This window comes from Onychostoma macrolepis, chromosome 20 (genome assembly GCF_012432095.1).
Source record: "Onychostoma macrolepis isolate SWU-2019 chromosome 20, ASM1243209v1, whole genome shotgun sequence".
Classification (NCBI taxonomy): Eukaryota; Metazoa; Chordata; class Actinopteri; order Cypriniformes; family Cyprinidae; genus Onychostoma; species Onychostoma macrolepis.
Window position 1 is genome coordinate 30,077,444 of NC_081174.1, and position 20,331 is coordinate 30,097,774.

Here is a 20,331-nt window from a genome sequence, read left to right on the forward strand (position 1 = left end):
TATATATATATATATATATATATATATATATATGTGTGTATGTGTATGTGTATGTGTATGTGTGTGTGTGTGTGTGCTTAATTGTCATTAAAAGAATGTTATAATGCAATAAATCTTAATGGTTTTAATGTTTTTTTTCCCCTCTTCACACTTTTTGTATATATATATCTTTTTTCTTTAGATGTTGGGGTGAAATTGACATTTTTTCTGAAATTCATGTAGTTTAAATGCTTTTTAACATTTGCATTAATCAATGGATAATTTTAAGAGAGTTAATTTCTAAACATTATTTATTAGATTTTTTTTTTTAAAGATGAATTTAGAGAGCTATAGAAGTTATTCTCCAATCAGGGGACCCAATAAACCTTAAAAATCTCACTAGGATCATCTATATTATGCTACAGAGAGATAATCAAGTGCAATCAAATGATTCAGTCTGGGTTATTAGGATTAACTGTTCGTCAGATTAGTCACGCAATCCTTCATTAGAACATCTGTCGCTTGTAGACGAAACACCTTAAACAGAATCCGAGCATGAGACAGACGCCACTGTTATATCACTATGTTATATTGGTATATATTTGAGCAGGGAGAGAATTACACGAGACTACAGACTCCTCCAGATCTTCACCTGTCTGCCGCTGCTTCAGCAGGAGTTTAAGAGACGACGCAGCCCGTGTCCTTCTGCGGCTTCAGATCCGGCTCCTTCACCGGCTTTATCTCCTCATCGTGCTTCGCTTTTGCCTGGTGGGGGGAAATAATCATTTAAAAATGTTAATACTTTAATTGCTAAAGTCAATATATAGATTGGTGTAAAAATGGTTTATTTTGCTGATGAGACATCATGACAGTCAGTAAACAGGTGTCCACTAAGAGCAGATACAGAATGATGTCTAATCTAAAAATTCTATTTAAAACCTAGCATTTATATTTAATTTACTATTAATTATAAATATATGTGGGTCGAAGACAAAAAGGTTTTCAAGCATTAGAATGTGCCTTGTTTAATTTTACTTTATAAGCAAAAAAAATAATGATTTACAGAAGACACCTACTAAAATGTCATTCAGTGTAATAATAGTTCAAATACCCAAAAGTCTTGTCAGGCATATTTACAAGCAGAATCATTAGATGACACCATAAGCTTTCCAAATACTAATTAATTGTCATTTTAAGTCATTCAAAACACTAGGTTTGACCCATTTGCAAGAGCTTTTTAATAACTTAAAATATAATAAAATTTGTATGATCTTTTTTTCCCATTTATATACAGTACAGGACAGAATAAGTATGTTGTTTAATTTTTTTTTTACATTAATACAGCTGTTACACTGAATGATGATTGACCTTTATTTCAGCATTTTAGAAACAAGCGCATTTAAGAGCGAGGGGGGGGTGTGAATACTTTTGACCAGGCTGAAGTACGACAAAAGTACAATTTACCCTGACCTTCAAATTCAAAAAGTTATCAGCCCTTAATGCATCATGTTTCCTTCTGGAGCATCAGTCAATGTTTGAACCTTTTGTAACAGTTGCATACGAGTCCCTCAGTCTGAAAAGCTGGATCTCAAAATCTAAATATATCAAATACGCAAAAGATGCTGAAAAACCATAGAATTTACATACATACATATATATATATATATATATATAGACTTCTACATTAAATGTTCCCTCCTGGTAGAATGACCTACCCAACTCAATCTGAGCAGCTGAGTCCTTGGCCATCTTCAAGAATCGGCTAAAAACACATCTCTTCCATCTTTATTTGACCCTTTAACTCTAGCACTCTCTATTCTAATTCTATTCTTTTAAAAAAAAAGTAAAAAAAAAAAAATCCCCCTTTTAGACTTGCACTCTATTCATTTACTACCTACTTGTTTTCTTAAAAAAAATTAAATAAAATTCTAACACTAGCTTCTCTATTCTTATTTATAAAATTATAAAATTTATAAAATAAAATTCTTTTAAAAAATTATATATATATATATAAAATAAAAATAATATAATATAAATATATATAAAATGTGTGGGAAAGGGAAGTTCTCCTCATCACCTTGTCTTCTTTGGGTCCTTTGGTCAGGTCAAAGCTGGCGTAGACTTCAGGTGTGCACTGAGCGCTGAGAGGCGGGAGCTCGAATGGAGTCGGTTCAGCCAAACCGTAACTGGCCTTCAGTTCCAGAGCTGGAGCTTCAGCAGGAACCTTATGAAAGTAACTGACACAGAAATGCAGCCATCAAAACAGAGTTCTCCAGGAATCGTTCGATCAATAAACATCTTTATCCGGACCCGCGTTTGCCTCACATGAAGCCGTTCTCTCTCTGGCATTTCTCCAGGGTGTTTTTGATGAACGTGCCCAGCTTCTTAAAGAAGAGCTGTTCCGAGGGTTTGGCCGTGCTGCCGGGACCCTTCATCTGACGGTACTCTTTACACAAGGCTTCAGCGCGGGAATAAACTGAGACACACAGATTCAATAAAAACATTAACAGAAAGGATGTCATCCAGAAAACATGTGTGAGCTCTAAATAATCACAGACTAAAAACAATTACAGCATCATTCTACTAAAAAATACTGTATTTTTATTTTTCTACTTGAAAATTTAATGTTTGTGTAACTTGCTTTTTCTTTGTAACTGTGAGCTTTACTAGCAATTTCTGAGTGAAAAGTGTAGGATAAATTGCATATTTGAACCATTAAACTTTTCTTTCTTTAATATCAGTAATAAATAACAAAATATGCCTTTGAATTATTTTATTTGTTTGTTTGTTTACTTAACAGGGACAATACACTAGGCATTGTTAAACAAAGACAACCAATGCCATGTATATAGGGCATATAGCATAGTTTGCAGCCCTTCCTCAGAATATAAAATATGTCCACCAAAATACCCAATAGCACATCACATATGGCTGAAATGTGATCATTTGTTGAGGGATTCATCATTTGCTTACATTTCTCAGCCTCCTGCAGGGATCTTATGGCCTCTCCGCATTTATCACCTGCGAGAAGAGTCTGTCCATGATAACAGTGTGCCTGGAAATAACAGAAATATATCATACAGTAAGATATTTATTGCATTAGTGTGATCCATTAGTAATCCAAACACTCCACTCGTCTGCCATTGTTCAAAGGTACAGAAAGTCCCGCCCCAAACCGAGTCAATATTGCATGTTAAATCATTTCATTTAAAATGATCTAGTAACATCAGTCATTTAATCCCAAATCAGCTTCAGCTCAGACAGACTCACATAAGCCATGTAGAAGTGCTGCTTCAGCTGCAGGTATTTCTTCCATTTACTGCTGCATTCTGGATCCAAAGTGTTCAGAGTGTGATCTGAGCAAATATAAGAAACAGTCTTCTAAATAATATATCATTTTTATTATACAGCACTCAAACACTTGATGAATGCTTGAATATTTCGGTATGAATGACTAAACTGCATATTAACAATTATTTCAATGTCTGACGTGTCTCTTCGCACTCTCAACATGATACAATTATTTTAATTCAAATCAATATTCATGTCCATGCATTTATTTATTTCATGATTTATATTGAGGTCCATCCAGGCCCTGGATGTTATGATATTATATAAATATGTTTTATATATGTGACCCTGGACCACAAAACCAGTCATAATTTTTCGAAATTGAGATTTATACATCATCTGAAGGCTGAATAAATAAGCTTTCCATTGATGTATGGTTTGTTAGGATCGGACAATATTTGGCTGAGATACAACTATTTGAAAATCTGGAATCTGAGGGTGCAAAAAAATCTAAATATTGAGAAAAATCGCCTTTAAAATTGTCCAAATGAAGTTCTTAGCAATGCATATTGCTAATCAAAAATGAAGTTTTGATATATTTACAGTAGAAAATTTACAAAATATCTTCATGGAACATGATCTTTACTTAATATCCTAATGATTTTTGGCATAAAAGAAAAATCAATAATTTTGACCCAAACAGTGTATTTTTGGCTATTGCTACAAATATACCCCAGCGACTTAAGACTGGTTTTGTGGTCCAGGGTCATATATATTCTTGTTAGATTAAGACATCACAAGGTCCCATTTGTTAAAATTAATTAAGGCATTAGCTAACATGAACTTAAAATAAATCATTCTAATATGCTGATTTGCTGCTCAAGAAACATTTCTAATTACTATCAATGTTGAAAACATTTGTGTTGGTGAAAACTGTGCTAAAATGTATCTTTCAGGATTCACAGATGAACAGTAAGTTCAAAAGAACAGCATTTATTTGAAATGGAAATATTTTGTTACATTATAAATGGCTTTACTGTCACTTTAGATCCTTTACTTTACATCCTTGCAGAATAAAAGTATTAATTTCTTTAAAAAAAAAATTATATATATATATATATATATATATATATATATATATATATAAATAAATAATGGGCCCCTAAGCCCTAACTTTTGAATAATAGTGTGTAACATAGAAATATATGTTCATATAGTTCATTTGCAAAAACAGATAACTCTGTTTAAATTGTTTTTAACAATTTTCAAAAATCATGTTTTTTCATTGTGCATTCCAATTAATCTCAATCAAACTACAGTCAGGTTATTTTGATTAGGTTAAAAAAAAAAAAAAAAAAAAAACCTAAAAAGAAAAATACAGCTAACAAAACAATAAAAACATGATAAAAAAAAACATGATTTTTGAAGGGAAAAAAAACGGAGTTATCCGTTTTTGCAAATAAACTCTTCATATACACACACAAAATGTGCGTAAAATATTAAATACATTATTTCAATTACTCAGAAATCTTTACGATATTTCACTCCAAAACCTTTAATGCACAATATCAGAGCACATGTCTCTAAACTTACCGGCCTTCTGGTAGAAGTTTGCGGTCTCATACGACAGCGCTGCAATGAGGGAGGCGTTGTGCTTCAGCTCGATGGCTCTGGCAATGGTGACTAAAAACAGAGACACATGAACCATCACTCACACTCACACACACACACACACACACACACACAGAGAGAGCGGTTCTCCAGCGATCATGACTGTCGGTGTGTTTTACCCTCCTGAGCCTCTGCCTGACTCTGCACAATGTAGGTGTCAATGACTCGCGGCTCCAGGTCTCGACCCTTCTCTGCTGGAGTGATGAGCCGAGGAATATGAGTCTCCTGACAGGAAACACACCACAGGAGCACATTCAGAAAGAAAAACAATAACCGAGTCAAATATTACCATGGATCGAGCAGGAAGACAATCATGACCATGCATTACAGTGATTTACAGCGTTTAAGGGGTTTTAGGCACTCTGTGTGGTAAAATCAGTGTAATGCATGCACTCTAATGGCTTTTTGCTTTAATTTTCCACAAAATAAGCACGCTTTACCTTAAGGGTTTTAAAAATTCCAGCAGCGATTTTCAAACTCTTGTGAACATCTTTGGCCTCATCCTCTGTGATGCTACAATTTAAAACAAAAGCAACCTGTCTTTAATCAAATAGCAAAAATATCTAACTGCCTGAAATAATTACACTTACACATATAATACATTACACACTGGCATAATGTACAATCAGTCAGTTTAATTTGAGATTATGACCAGCTGACAGTAAATAAAATACATTAACTCATTTATTACATGCCTACTTACCAAATAAATAAACAAAAATTATACTGATTTTGAAATTTGAATGATTTTATTATTTGAGAAAAAGGGGCAGAGTACTATTATTTTAGTATTATTTAAATACTGTTATAGAATTTATTAATTAAAATTAGTTATGCTTCATCAGTTTTAATTAATTTAAACTTTTAAAAAAAAAATGTTTTACTTTTAGTTGAGACATGAAACTAGCACAACTATGTAGAAAAATGGTTGCCTGGCTTTAAAAGTGGAACTATTTTGAACTTCTCACAACATCAAATACATACAGCTCTAGCAGCTGAAGATGCAACTTCTCTGAGAGGAATGCTAAAGCACATCATATAATACTTTCTATTTTCCATTTTATATCATATAATATTTTAAATCACAGAATCCTGTCACTGACCAACCAATCATTCCAGAGAGAAGTGACACATGTAACTTACTTCTCCTTTCCGGCCAGTCGTGAGGCAAACTTTGTGTACCAGATGGCAACATTATAGGCCATAGACACCAGCTCAAAAATCGCATCCTGCTGGGCACTGAAAAACACAAATCATAATTTATTCCCATCAAACCTTGTTATTCTAGTTCAAATTCAACTGTCACTTTCATAAAAGCTCATTAAATTAGATCAATCTCAACATGGACATGTAGCATAAGATGCATTCACAACTAAATTACACAAGATTTACAGAAAATACATGTGCATTTGAAGTGAGGATGAATGTAGTTTGTTCAGAGCACAATGCGTTTTGTGCAATTAATTATTAGTTTGATAAATATAAATAATGCATTTCAGTGTTTTCTTCTAAAAAATGTTAGCTAACACTTAAATTTAGCCTTTATGTATAATGCATTATAAAGCAATTCAGAATGTGATTCATTATGATTTTTCATAAAGTGTAACCAAAGTTAAAATGCATTAAATTATTTGCAGATTATATTTAAAATTAGTTGTGTTTTGATGGCTTATGGTTACAATTTTTATGAGGTCATACAATGCATTATGAGGTGCATTACAAGGCATAATTAATGCATTAAAATACTTTTATGATCCATTTATAAAGGCTTCACATATTCCTCATTTTTGTTTACTTTTGCACAACTCTTTTCACCAGTCGATGAAATGTAAAATATAGGTCCAAAAAAAGGAAAGCAGTTAAAAACCACTGTGCTAAACCACAAAACCACATTGTGTGTTAGTTTCCGGCTCTTTCTGAGTTACCTTGCAATATTTCCCTGTAAAGTGTCACTCCATTTGAAGTTCTGGATGAACCGGAGCTTGCTCTCTTGTGTGGTTCCATCCAGCGGCAAAATGAATCCTATAACAACAACAACAACAACAACATGCCTCTGAGCAGAATAAATGCAAATTAATAAAGAAAAACAGCCTGAGCAACACGGAAATGTCTGATCAGAAAGGAAAAATAACAGCGCACAAACCCTGTAAAAGAGCAAAATATTCATCACTGGATTTCTTCATGATCTCTGGGGTACATGTGGAGTCTGTGAACATGTCCAGCAGTCGGGCGCGCGTCGTTCTCAAGTCACTGAGACACAGATTTAACATTTATATCAGAAAAATTGATCATGCACATACAGTAGGGTGACCATATGTCCTCTTTTTCCCAGATGGGATTTCCAAATTGCCCAAAATATCTGTGTTTTAGCTTTGTTTTCCTACATCCTTATATACAGAGATTACATGTAATCTGTATCATGTAATCATATTACCAAAATTAAGTACTTGTAATTTTTTATTGATTACATATATTCACACAATAGCAATACATTTCTTTTAAATGCCTACACGACGTGCAAGTAAACAAAATATTTCGTGTTTTATTTTGATATTTTAATTTCACATTTTTATGACTTAATTATTAGCTTTTCATTAAATTCCCAAACCCCCTGCAGTTCCTTCACGAACCCCAGTTTGGGAAACCATGATATAATGCTGTAATATAATGCTTAAATCAGTTTGTTTTTGGAATATATTTTCTTTGCATTTTAATATCAGTATGGTACAATATTATCCTATTTAAACCAGTGTGATAAAAGTTACGTTAAAAAGTAATCTAAAAGCAATCAAAAAGTACTCTGATTATATTACCTAAAATGTGTAATGTAATAGCCTACATTACTAACTACACTTTTGTCATGTAATTTGGAATCAGTAACAGACTACAATTTGTAAGTAATCTACCCTGCTCTGATTATATGTGACCCTGGACGACAAAACCAGTCTTAAGTGTCAATTTTTCAAAATTGAGATTTATACATCAACTATTTGAAAATCTGGAATCTGAGGGTGCAAAAAAATCTAAATATTGAGAAAATCACCTTTAAAGTTGTCCAAATGAAGTTCTTAGCAATGCATATTACTAATCAAAAATTAAGTTTTGATATATTTACAGTAAGAAATTTACAAAATATCTTCATGGAACATGATCTTTACTTAATATCCTAATGATTTTTGGCATGAAAGAAAAATCTATAATTTTGACCCATACAATGTATTTTTGGCTATTGCTGCAAATATACCCCAGCGACTTAAGACTGGTTTTGTGCTCCAGGGTCACATATGTACAGGTATCTGCATTGTTCCCTGTAGATCCCGCCTTCTCACATACCTGCACGCTATTGGTCAAACTACTTTTCAGTCATTACCATCAGCAAGTGTGAAAACAACAGAAAAACAAAGCCAAAACTTGGACATTTTAGACAATTTAGACATCCCAGCCAGGAAAGAGGACACAGGGGCATCCTAAAACACAATGAATATATAATAGCAGGATGAAATCCTCACTTGCAGATCTTATTGGCAGCGGGACTGGATGCCACACCGTACAGGTTAAAGGACACAGGTGCCGTGGCTTTCAGAGGGTTTCGATGGAACCAGTGAGTCATGGTGAGAGGACACCTGAACCAGAAGAAAGATGCGTTTATCAGTTTAAGTTCATTTCAATATTTACTGTTGTACAATCACCACCAAATATCCAGAGTAAAATCTGGATCCTGACCATCTGAGAACCACTTGAGAAACAGAAACACATCCAGTTGACTAAAACAACTTGACTAGACATTATATGATTTTCTATATAACAGTCTTCACAGATGTTAACACTGATATTTACAGTGCTTGTGAGAGATATACACAAGTTATAAGCTACTAAATGACTGAGCACATTACACATCTATTAATACGCAGTGAATTTTCCAATTGAGAAGAACTATTATTTACAAAAGAACACTTTAGAGATCAGATGAATAGATTAAAGTACAGTTTATCGGTTCTGTGTGTCATTTGATAAGGCAGGTCCATTACTAACATCTCGGCCTTGTTCATCAACAGCTCTATGAATGAATAAAAACAGACATAGATCCAACACACTGGCTAAAACCACCTACGGTTGATGCTTTATCGTCTACAAATGAAAACACGCTGTTCTGTGATCTTAATGTTGTTCACAATACGATTAAATCCTGAGAGAAATCAACTGAGGCAGAGACTCGCTGTTCAACAGCAGTAACGTTAACACGCTCAAATCTCACAACTGACTCTTAACGCTTGTTTTAAATAAAATAGATATGTCTTTATACCAGAAATGCGTCGACTGTCAGAAGTTTGTTGTTTAAATCGGAGAGACTCCAAAGCTGTAGATCAGGAAACGCCAAAACAACGAACGCTCTTCCTGTATGACGTATTTCGGGCGGTGACGTCAGGTACACGCCCATTGGTTTAAACCCCCGCTTACGTAATTATTTTGGTAGCGTTTTATCACTGGTTGTGGTTGTACATTATCATTTTTGTTTCTTTATATGTAAAAAAAAAAAAAAAAAAATTATTGTTTCTAATTTGAATACGCAATAAAATACAGACCAGGTGTGGACAGTCCAAAGAAAACGTATAACAGCCATATTAAAAAAATAATAATAATAAAAAAAGTATATCAACCAATTAACCAACTCACTTATCTTACATTAGAGCTTTCATTTAAATTTAATATAGTTTACTTTTTTTTTTTTTTGCCGTTTTTATTCGTTTCCTTTTTAAATATGTCCATATAGTTGTATGTTTTAGTTTAACTTGTTTCAGTCATTTTATTACTTCTACTTCAAACTAAATAACAATGAGAAACGTTGCCTTGGCAACTAGCCGAAATAAAATATTTTACATCATTGAATATATACAGGTGCTGGTCATATAATTAGAATATCATCAAAAAGTTGATTTATTTCACTAATTCCATTCAAAAAGTGAAACTTGTATATTATATTCATTCATTACACACAGACTGATATATTTCAAATGTTTACTTCTTTTAATTTTGATGATTAGAGTTTACAGCTCATGAAAGTCAAAAATCAGTATCTCAAAATATTAGAATATTACTTAAGACCAATACAAAGAAAGGATTTTTAGAAATCTTGGCCAACTGAAAAGTATGAAAATGAAAAGTATGAGCATGTACAGCACTCAATACTTAGCTGGGGCTCCTTTTGCCTGAATTACTGCAGCAATGCGGCGTGGCATGGAGTCGATCAGTCTGTGGCACTGCTCAGGTGTTATGAGAGCCCAGGTTGCTCTGATAGTGGCCTTCAGCTCTTCTGCATTGTTGGGTCTGGTGTCTCTCATCTTCCTCTTGACAATACCCCACAGATTCTCTATGGGGTTCAGGTCAGGCGAGTTTGCTGGCCAATCAAGCACAGTAACACTATGGTCATTGAACCAGCTTTTGGTACCTTTGGCAGTGTGGGCAGGTGCCAAGTCCTGCTGGAAAATGAAATCAGCATCTCCATAAAGCTTGTCAACAGAAGGAAGCATGAAGTGCTCTAAAATGTCCTGGTAGATGGCTGCGTTGACTGTGGACTTCAGAAAACACAGTGAACCAACACCAGCAGATGACATGGCAGCCCAAATCATCACTGACTGTGGAAACTTCACACTGGACTTCAAGCAACATGGATTCTGTGCCTCTCCACTCTTCCTTCAGACTCTGGGACCTTGATTTCCAAATGAAATGTAAAATTTACTTTCATCTGAAAAGAGGACTTTGGACCACTGAGCAACAGTCCAGTTCTTTTTCTCCACAGCCCAGTTAAGATGCTTCTGACGTTGTCTCTGGTTCAGAAGTGGCTTGGTAGCCCTTTTCCTGAAGACGTCTGAGCGTGGTGACTCTTGATGCACTGACTTTAGGTTCAGTTCACTCCTTGTGAAGCTCCAAGTGTTTGAATCGGCTTTGCTTGACTGTATTCTCAAGCTTGCGGTCATCCCTGTTGCTTGTGCACCTTTTCCTACCCAAATTCTTCCTTCCAGTCAACTTTGCATTTAATATGCTTTGATACAGCACTCTGTAAACAGCCACACCTTTCAGTAATGACCCTCTGTGACTTACCCTCTTTATGGAGGGTGTCAATGTTCGTCTTCTGGATCATTGCCAAGTCAGCAGTCTTCCCCATTATTGTGGTTTCAAAGAACAAGAGATACCCAGAATTTATACTGTAGGGATGGTCATTTATTCAAACTCAAATGTAAATATTCTAATATTTTGAGATACTGATTTTTGACTTTCATGAGCTGTAAGCTCGAATCATCAAAATTAAAAGAAATAAACATTTGAAATATATCAGTCTGTGTGTAATGAATGAATATAATATACAAGTTTCACTTTTTGAATGGAATTAGTGAAATAAATCAACTTTTTGATGATATTCTAATTATATGACCAGCACCTGTATTTAAGATACTGAAAAGCTTCACATTGCATTACAAGATTTATTTTGTGTAATAAAAGTCAACATTTATGCTTTATTAAAGCATTGGATGTGCTATAATGATTAATGTGATACAAGTATCAATGTGTCATTGGATGTGAAATTAATCACACATTATTAAAACAAGAAAATGTTATTTATCAAAGGGCGTAGAATTTAGTATAGGGACGCTAGGGACATCCTACCAATATCCAGCGACTACTAATTGTTCCTAGCAATAGTTTTTAATCAAACAATTAAATATATGTATATGTAACCACTGTTGTTGTAATTTCGGCCGCATCTGAAATTGGTCATACCATTGATATTTCCTGAGAAGTTAAAGTAAATACGCTAGAAAAGTACGTCTTTGAAATGGAGCTTTTCAAAACTCCGAATCAGTTAATTCTAATATTGTGTCGCAAAATGATTCACAGTTTTGGAGCGCTCCAAACAGATCACATTTTGCGAATCATTTGATTCAGATCGGGACTTCGGAGCATCATTTGATTCAGATCGGGACTTCGGAGCGGGTTAGTGAATCTTTTGATTCATATTGGAACTTTGTAGCGGGTTCGTGAATCATTTTGTGAAAGATTCATTATACACACTCTGATGTCCCGATCTGAAATTATGGTTTGCAAATCATTATTTAGATCGGGACTTCGGAGTGCGGATTGCGAAACATTAGGTCAGGATTTTGGAGTCGGTTTGTGAGTAATTCAATTCAGATTGGAACTTTGGAGTGGGTTAATGAATCTTTTAATTCAAATCATAACTTCGGAGGGCATGTCGCGAATCATTTGATTTGAATCTACTACAAATACCATGTTTAATGGTTAGTGTAGCAAAACCATAATTTGTGGTTACCATGGTGTTTTTTTTTTTTTTTAGTAAAACCATGGTTAATTTTCGAAAGGAATGTGTTGCCAGGTTAATAAAAAAAAAAATATATATATATATATATATAAATTTACAACTTAAGAGGACAAATTTTGATTGCTTTAAGATTAACAGAGCTTTTTGTATATGTATATGAAATTTAGCTAGCAGGGAACACAAATTATGTTATATGTTATTCTCTTTTAAGTTGTCAAACAATCAGAACATCTTTAAAACTGCTGTTGTAATGTTAGTCTGCTGTTATGTCCCCACCGATGTCAAAATCAAATATAAGCCCTAGTTGTTTATATAGAGCTTTACGCAATTACAATACTATCACAAAGGTCTTGTGAATTTTTATAAATTATAAGCAGTGTTGGGGAGTAACTAGTTACATGTAACTAAATTATGTAATTTAATTACAAAATAAATGTAATTGTAATCAGTTACAGTTACTGAGAAAAAATTTGTCATTAAATTACAGTTACTTATGAAAATGTTAATGATTACAAATGTTTTTTTTTTCACAGAAAATCACATATAGATTTAATTGATTTCTTTCATAAATTGCAGTGACTGCTGTAAAATATTAAATACAAATGTTTCAAGAGTTTAGAACACTTACATTATTATTTGATATTATTATTTACAAATTATCATTAATTTTTTAATTGTTTTTCCAAGCCATTGTTAGATGCCAGAGTTTCCTAGTCATAACTATGCAAAGATTTGATTTCAAAGCTACTAAACTATTTCTTGTTATGATGATTTTAAATCTGTATTTAACCTAAGAATGATCTCAAAGTAAGTCTGATTTTGTGGTGGTTGCGGTTTAAAATTAAATTATTATATATTATAAATGAAAGTCTGACAGTAATCAGTGTTGACTAATTCTGTAATGATTTTAACAGTGATTAACAGTTGAAAACATTAGAAATGTAGAAAAGTAATCAAATGTAATCAGTTACATTAACAAAGTAATTGAAATAGTTACACTACTTATTACATTTATATAGTTTAACTTGTAATATGTAACCTATTACATTTCCAAAGTGACCTTCCCAACACTATCTCTCTCTCTCACGTCTTTTTTTCTTGAACGCGTATTCAGACTTTTATTTTGAAAGCCATCCCGCGCAGTCGCGGGTAGTTCGGTTGCACTCGCATCAGGCCTGTGTCGGTGTGTGGCGATGCCACCGGAGCATCCGGAGCCCAGTGCGTTTCCCCGGCGGTGCGCAACAATGCGGCGCTGGACATAAAACTTCACCAGCGATGCCAGAGCCCTGAGCTTTCGCGCAACTTTAACCCGAGAAGATGTCAGATGTCACCAAAACCGTCCAGAAATGGCACGCGAGTTTTAAAAAGGGCACGGACTTTGATTCGTGGGGGCAGCTGGTGGAAGCCATCGATGAATATCAAATGTAAGTTGCGCATTTTTGATCAAAATAAAAAAATATATATATTTGGCGGTCTTTGGATCAGAGTTGGTTACAAGTTGGTTACATGACAAGTGATGCATTTATAATTGCACAAAGTTGCAGTTTATTTCCCGTCATTTCAGAGTCGTTTGTACTTTATTTCGCGTGTTCTTGCATTGTTCGATTTGATGCATGAGATGCGGCGAGTAAATAAATAAGTGTTGAGTGTTTGACAGCCTGTTTGCATTATGTCGCGCGCCACACCCTCCAGCACTGGGTGGAGTTTCACTGTCTCGGTCTGAACTCATGCCATTTAGGTCAGTGACAACAGATTCACTGTTCCTGTTCCTTCTGCATTTTATGCATGGATTTAATGTGCATTTCTTTGTGGAACACGGTGTCAATAACTGCATCACTCTCTGTAAAGAAAATGACTTTTATTATGTATTCTCTTAAAGTGCATTTCATCTCTTAGCTGGACTGCAAATGTGTTTATAAACAAAGTTATCATTAGACATTCAGTCATTTGTTCTCTTCAGACTCGCAAGGCAGCTTCAGAAAGAAGTGCAGTCGTCAAACTCGCATGATTTCACAGAGGAACAGAAGGTAAGCATGTTCCCTGTGATGATGACTGACAGCTGTCAATCACTTTTTGATGCTTAACATGACAGCAAATGCAATTTTCCGTAATTTTCAATTATATTAAGATACTTGTTCTTTTTGTTGTGGTCTACGGTCCGGTTATCGCACATTTATTTTCCAGAAAACCCTGGGAAAGTTTGCAACATGCCTTGAAATGCGAAGTGCAGCCTTACAGGTTAGTGCTTTTATGAAATGAGTCTTAATGATGAGAGTTAATTACTGACAGTTTCTTCAGAAAGTGTAAAAAATCCAGGTAAAGATATTGTTGAAACTGTCCCACCAGCAATGTATTTATCATCTCACATTGTCAATATAACGATCGGGAATAATACACAGATTATCAGTGCTCTTTAACGTAACTTTAAACTGTGATTTGGTGTCTGTCCTTGTCAGTGCACACAATCTCAAGAGGAGTTCAAGTTAGAAGACCTGAAAAAACTGGAGCCCAGTATGTACATTAATATGTGGATATGAATGATTTTAACCCGTATTTGATAGTGCATGCTCTAAATGATCAACTCTATGCCTTCTGTCCTCTTTTAGTGTAATTGTACAAACATCCATTTTTAGCTCGTGCATCACGTGTCTTTTTACTGTCAAACCTTTACCGAATTTTTAAAGTAAACATAATAATAACTTTTATATTTGAAAATGAACACTTATATATCTCTTCTGTTTCTCCAGTTATTAAGAACATTCTGACTTACAACAAAGATTTCCCTTTTGATGTCCAACCAGTGCCTTTGAGGTAGTTCTTTAATGTTTATTTATAGAAGGGATAGTTTTGGTCCTGGATGCTGATTGGTCAATCCAGTATTCCAATTATAACACCGTGCTATAAAGAGTGTTGTTAGGCATGATTATACACACAATATTACATCTCAAGTTTTTGAAGATACTTACTATACTAATATACTGTTCTTATAGAACCCCTTGTTGTTGTTGTTGTTTTCTGCTGGTCATTGATCATTGATTCTGGGTGTTTTTAGGAAGATTCTTGCCCCCGGTGAGGAGGAGAACCTGGAGCTTGAGGAGGAGCTGGACGCTGGGACTGGAGCAGGTTTAACACCATCCTTCCCTTCAAGGGTTCCAGGTGATTCACTTCATAGTGCACGACGTTCAGTATTTATGCACTTGTAATCATTATGCTAAGGCCTTAAATTTGATTTTTCAACCTTAAAAAAAAAAAAAAAAATCAGGCAGATAACACTCGCATTTTCTGGTCTAGCTCTTCATTTTAGTATCATTGATATACCGTATTAGTTTTTGTTAATATTTTGAATTAGATTTTCTCTTTTCATTTTGTTGTGTTTGTCTTTTTAAATATGTCCGTGTAGTTTTATGTTTTAGGTCATTTCGTTTAAGTTATTTCATTAACGAAATAAAAAGGAGAAATATTGTCTTGGCTATAAGCTGAATTGAAATTTTATTTATTTGACAATTTTATTTCAGTTAGTATTTAAGTAATGCACTGCAAAAATTATTTTCTTACGCAGCATTTTTGTATTGTTTTATACCTAAACTTTCTTAAATCAACAAACAATTACATGAGAAGCAAAATGAATCATTAAGATATTAAGTTTTGTTTTCTGAAAATTGTATCAATTCTTTTTTTTTTTTTTATGAGAATATTTATTTTTGTAATGAAAATATCTGGCAATGGGGCAAGAAAAATAGTTGTTTTCCCTTTAAATTAGATTGTTTCTTACCTCATTGGCAGATATTTTTCTTGTTTTAATCAAAAACTAACAAAATTTTGATAATTTTTCAGAAAACAAGGCTTAATATCTTTAGTAATTTTGTTTCAAGTAAATACATCTTGACTCAAGAGTGTTTAGATGAAAAAAAACCTCGCGAGAAAATAATTTCTTGCACTGATTTTTTTTTTAATGGTTTTAGTTTAACAATAATAGCCCAAGATCTGTAATATTATATTTAATAGAAGTAAACAGTAGATGAACTTGTACAATTTTTAAAAAGTGCCTTTTGATCCATTTTCTTTCCAATTTTCATTTGTGCCAGTTTTTATAGTTTGACATCTTTGACAGGTACGCTGTTGCCACGGTTACCCTCGGAGCCTGGAATGACTTTGCTCACGCTGACGATAGAGAAGATCGGTCTGAAAGACGCAGGACAGTGCATTGACCCGTACATTACAGTCAGTGTTAAAGGTAGAGCTCAGCAGCGCTTGTTAACCGCATATCAGACATATCTTAATATTCTTCTTACATATTTATCTTTCCTTTTCACCATCCAGATCTGAACGGTATAGACTTGAACCCGGTTCAGGACACGCCAGTGGCCACGCGGAAGGAGGACACATATATTCATTTTAGCGTGGATATAGAAATCCAGAAACATTTAGAAAAACTACCAAAAGGTCTCACTTTGCTCTATTATAGGAATAGTTCACCCAAAAATGACAATTTGCTCCATCCAAGATGTAGATGAGTTTGTTTCTTCATCAGATTTGGAGAAATGCTGCATTGCATCAGTGTCTCAGCAATGGATGCTCTGCAGTGAATGGGTGCCGTCAGAATGAGAGTCCAAACAGCTGATAAAAACATAATCCACACCACTCCAGTCCATCAGTTAACATCTGGAGACAAAAGCTGAAACAAATCCATCAAGACGTTTTAACTTCGCTTGATCTGTGCAGATTTCTCTCCTGATTCAGTCCATTTTTTCACTGGACTCATATTTTGACCAAAAGCAAGAGTTTGAAATGGTTTAAAAATGTCTTAATGATGGATTTGTTTCAGCTTCTGTCTTCTCCAGATGTTAACTGATGGACTGGAGTGGTGTGGATTATTGTGATGTTTTTATCAGCTGTTTGGACTCTCATTCTGACGGCACCCATTCACTGCAGAGCATACATTGCTGAGACACTGATGCAATGCTGCATTTCTCCAAATCTGATGAAGAAACAAACTCATCAAAGTATATTTTTGCTTAATCATTATTGCGTTTGCCTCTTTTATAGGTGCAGCTATTTTCTTCGAATTCAAACACTACAAACCCAAGAAAAGATTCACTAGCACGAAGTGTTTTGCTTTCATGGAAATGGATGAAATCAAACCAGGTCCCATTGTTATAGAACTGTAAGTATCAGGCGAGTTTTTCAAAGTTGGTTGCATCCTACTATGTTACATCATTAATATGCAATACATAAATACAATCTGATTTTAGGTACAAGAAACCGACTGACTTCAAGAGGAAGAAACTCAGCCTCCTGACAAAGAAACCACTTTACCTGCACCTTAACCAGACTTTGCACAAAGACTAAACCAAGATCCGACAGCCAAACACTTGACGGACAGTGAAGGTTATATTTCTCTGATACGTTTGGTGCATCACCTCTCACATTCCTTGCAATATCGGACACTTTTCTTCATATCTCCAGTCTGAAGTTTGGGAAACTTCTCCGCGGTGCTTCATCTGAGAGAGAAACGAGTGTTAGAAATGGAAACGATTGCAAAGACTGAATTGTGTACAAATTATGTTGATTTCTGATGGAAATGGATGGATATAACACAACCTCCCATTGGTTTTTATATTTTTATTGCATTAGAGAAACCGCTCGCCCTCATCTTCTAAACCTGTATGCTGTTATTATTTGCAAATCTCTTTTTTTTTTTTAATGACATGTAAACATAGAAAAAAAGACTAAGCACCATTAAACATCATAAAAATTATCTATTTTTATGTTTTACGTTTTCTGAACCCATACAAGCTTTGTAGACTTAATATTAAAGTGTTATTCAGTGAAAATCTCCAATATTTTCTAATTGGCGTTTGATTCTTAAAACCAATTGAATCTGAATTTATAACTTTGGTTTGGTTTTTGTCTATGCATATGTACTATGTCTATGCATACATATGAGGAAAAAACAGCATACAAATTTGGAATTATATGAGGGTGAGTAAACAATGACAGAAAATTAACTTTTGAATGAACTATTCCTTTATAAATGTTGTTTAACATTCAAGTTTATTGCTTTTATTGAGTATGCATTGCTTGCTAATGCTATATATGGAGTACATGAAAACCCTAAAAAAACAACACTAAACATCTAAAATATATTGTTTTTTGTTGTTGTTTTTTAGACTTTTTTCTGAACAGTTTTATATTTGGTAACTGCTTATTAACTGGCTAACGTAGCATTACAAAGCATTCATACTTTTCTTTAAAATAATGGTGTTTTGCTCAGTAATATCATTGAAAATCTATCACAATGACCTTGTAGTACTCTTTAATAGACATTTCAGAAGTTTAATTGAGTATGAATCAAAAAAAGCCAGTAAATATGAACTTGTCCGTGTGAAAGGAGAAACTGGAGCAGTTGAAGCATTAGCATGTCAGCTTTGTAATTAGCTCCACACTTTGCTCTTCGATGAATGTAGTTCAGTCTGGTTAATTTGAGGAAATTACTTACTTCAGGATTAGTTTCTCAATCAGCTTTAACCAAGTTTACTAAAGGATTTCAGAAGAAGTTTGACATGAGCTAGGCTTTGTTTGGAGACTAGCCTAATTTTTTACTGCTTATTTCATTACACTTTTAATCACAGGAATTTTCCAGATTAAATCTTTTTTTTTATTTTTTAATGAGGAAGAAACTAATGGAGATGCTTTTCCCACATCGGGCTGTTTAATTTTATGTCAGTGCTGGAGTCTCGGAATCAACTAAATGGTTAAAAAAAGTGTTGCATTTCTGTGAAGACTTTATTCATCATGTTGTTTAATGGCGTGTGTATCATTACACAGCTTTTTCGAATGTCTCATTTCTAATAAATGATAATGCTGCTTGATTTATGAATATTTTATAAATATACTTCAGCCTGAAATATCAGACTTGCCTCGAGGAAACATGATAACTGTAATGGCGAACTAATAAAGTACAGATCTTTCTCAGCAATAGTGTCACGAAAGGTTCGGTTTCTTTCTGTACTGTACTATATATATATATATATATACACACATACATGAAATAATGAGAACATGTAGGCAAGTCTTGGCATGATTAATCGTTAAATGCAAATTACCTGTATTTATGGAAAGTGCATCATTAATCCAGAGTGGAATCCCATGTGGTTCAGTTTGCTATATAAAGATGTAGCTGGTGTTTTAATGATCTTAATGGATGTATGAAGACAGACCTCCTCACACAGGTGTAGAGAATCAAATTAAATTAACTATAAGAACCATAAATAAAAAAATCACAATATTTCACACTACTACTACTACACGGCTATTATTTTAACATTTTAAACCATGCAAACTTCATTTTAAATCGTGCATCTTTATTATGATTGCTGACTTTGCTCACTTACCAAAAAATAAATAAAAATTTATTTTTGTACCTTTATGGGGATTTCCCCCCTCCTTTTAACACTAGTGATTTAACAAAAATGACCTGCTTAAAAATGGCTTTTATGTTATATTAGTACCAGATACTGGATTTAATCATTTTATTACCTTTTTTCTTTCAATTAGCACAAGTTTTGTATTTTTTTTTTAATGGTAAGCTTCATTGATCTGAGCTTATGCACCTCATTTATTTTGTGTAAACGCTGCTAAAATTATACACACATGCTTTTTCATTCAAAAACTGTGCATGAGCTCAGATCCATGAGGCCTATGATCAATCAGTTCCAAAAAGCAATACAAAACCTGTGCTAATCACAATAAAACAAGTTGACAAAAAGATTGAATCCAAGATTTGGTGATAATACAGCATATTAATGAAGCTTTTACAAGCAATTTTTAAAAGGCTGGTCATTTTTGATGGGGAAAACCAAATTAGGACAGGATTTTCAGCACAGCAAAAGTGTCTAAATGCTCTTTGAGGCAAATACTGGCATGATTAATTACTTCCTGCAAATGTCCTGGATTAATTAGTCCAAAGCAAAATGGCTGACTCTTCAGAGTTCTTGCTGAAAGATGTTGAGTCGCACGACACCGGATTCGCCAGTAAACACACTCATCAAAAC

General features: G+C 34.0%; 2 protein-coding genes across 4 annotated transcripts; one reads left to right on the forward strand and one right to left on the reverse strand.

Annotated features, from left to right (window-relative positions):
- Positions 1-26: 26 nt before the first annotated feature.
- brox (BRO1 domain and CAAX motif containing) lies at positions 27-19,474 on the reverse strand. Of its 3 annotated transcripts, XM_058754833.1 has the most exons (14): positions 19,384-19,474; positions 17,698-17,778; positions 8,451-8,564; positions 7,085-7,191; positions 6,867-6,963; positions 6,085-6,180; positions 5,382-5,454; positions 5,061-5,166; positions 4,864-4,953; positions 3,250-3,335; positions 2,953-3,034; positions 2,305-2,455; positions 2,057-2,216; positions 27-744 (listed from the first exon to the last, which is right to left on the reverse strand). In XM_058754833.1, exons 2-14 carry the CDS (start codon positions 17,733-17,735, stop codon positions 658-660), a joined length of 1,287 nt encoding a protein of 428 aa, XP_058610816.1. In that variant the 5' UTR covers positions 17,736-17,778; positions 19,384-19,474; the 3' UTR covers positions 27-657. The 3 variants fall into 3 exon arrangements, with proteins under 3 accessions (XP_058610816.1, XP_058610817.1, XP_058610815.1); XM_058754834.1 differs by lacking the exons at positions 17,698-17,778; positions 19,384-19,474 and adding an exon at positions 9,245-9,381; XM_058754832.1 differs by lacking the exon at positions 19,384-19,474 and having other exon boundaries at positions 44-744; positions 17,698-19,249.
- aida (axin interactor, dorsalization associated) lies at positions 13,444-18,423 on the forward strand. The gene is made up of 10 exons (XM_058754835.1): positions 13,444-13,701; positions 14,238-14,304; positions 14,462-14,515; positions 14,734-14,788; positions 15,025-15,088; positions 15,330-15,433; positions 16,389-16,511; positions 16,598-16,720; positions 17,324-17,441; positions 17,530-18,423. The coding sequence occupies exons 1-10, from the start codon at positions 13,595-13,597 to the stop codon at positions 17,624-17,626; spliced, it is 912 nt and encodes a 303-aa protein (XP_058610818.1). The 5' UTR covers positions 13,444-13,594; the 3' UTR covers positions 17,627-18,423.
- Positions 19,475-20,331: the final 857 nt, after the last annotated feature.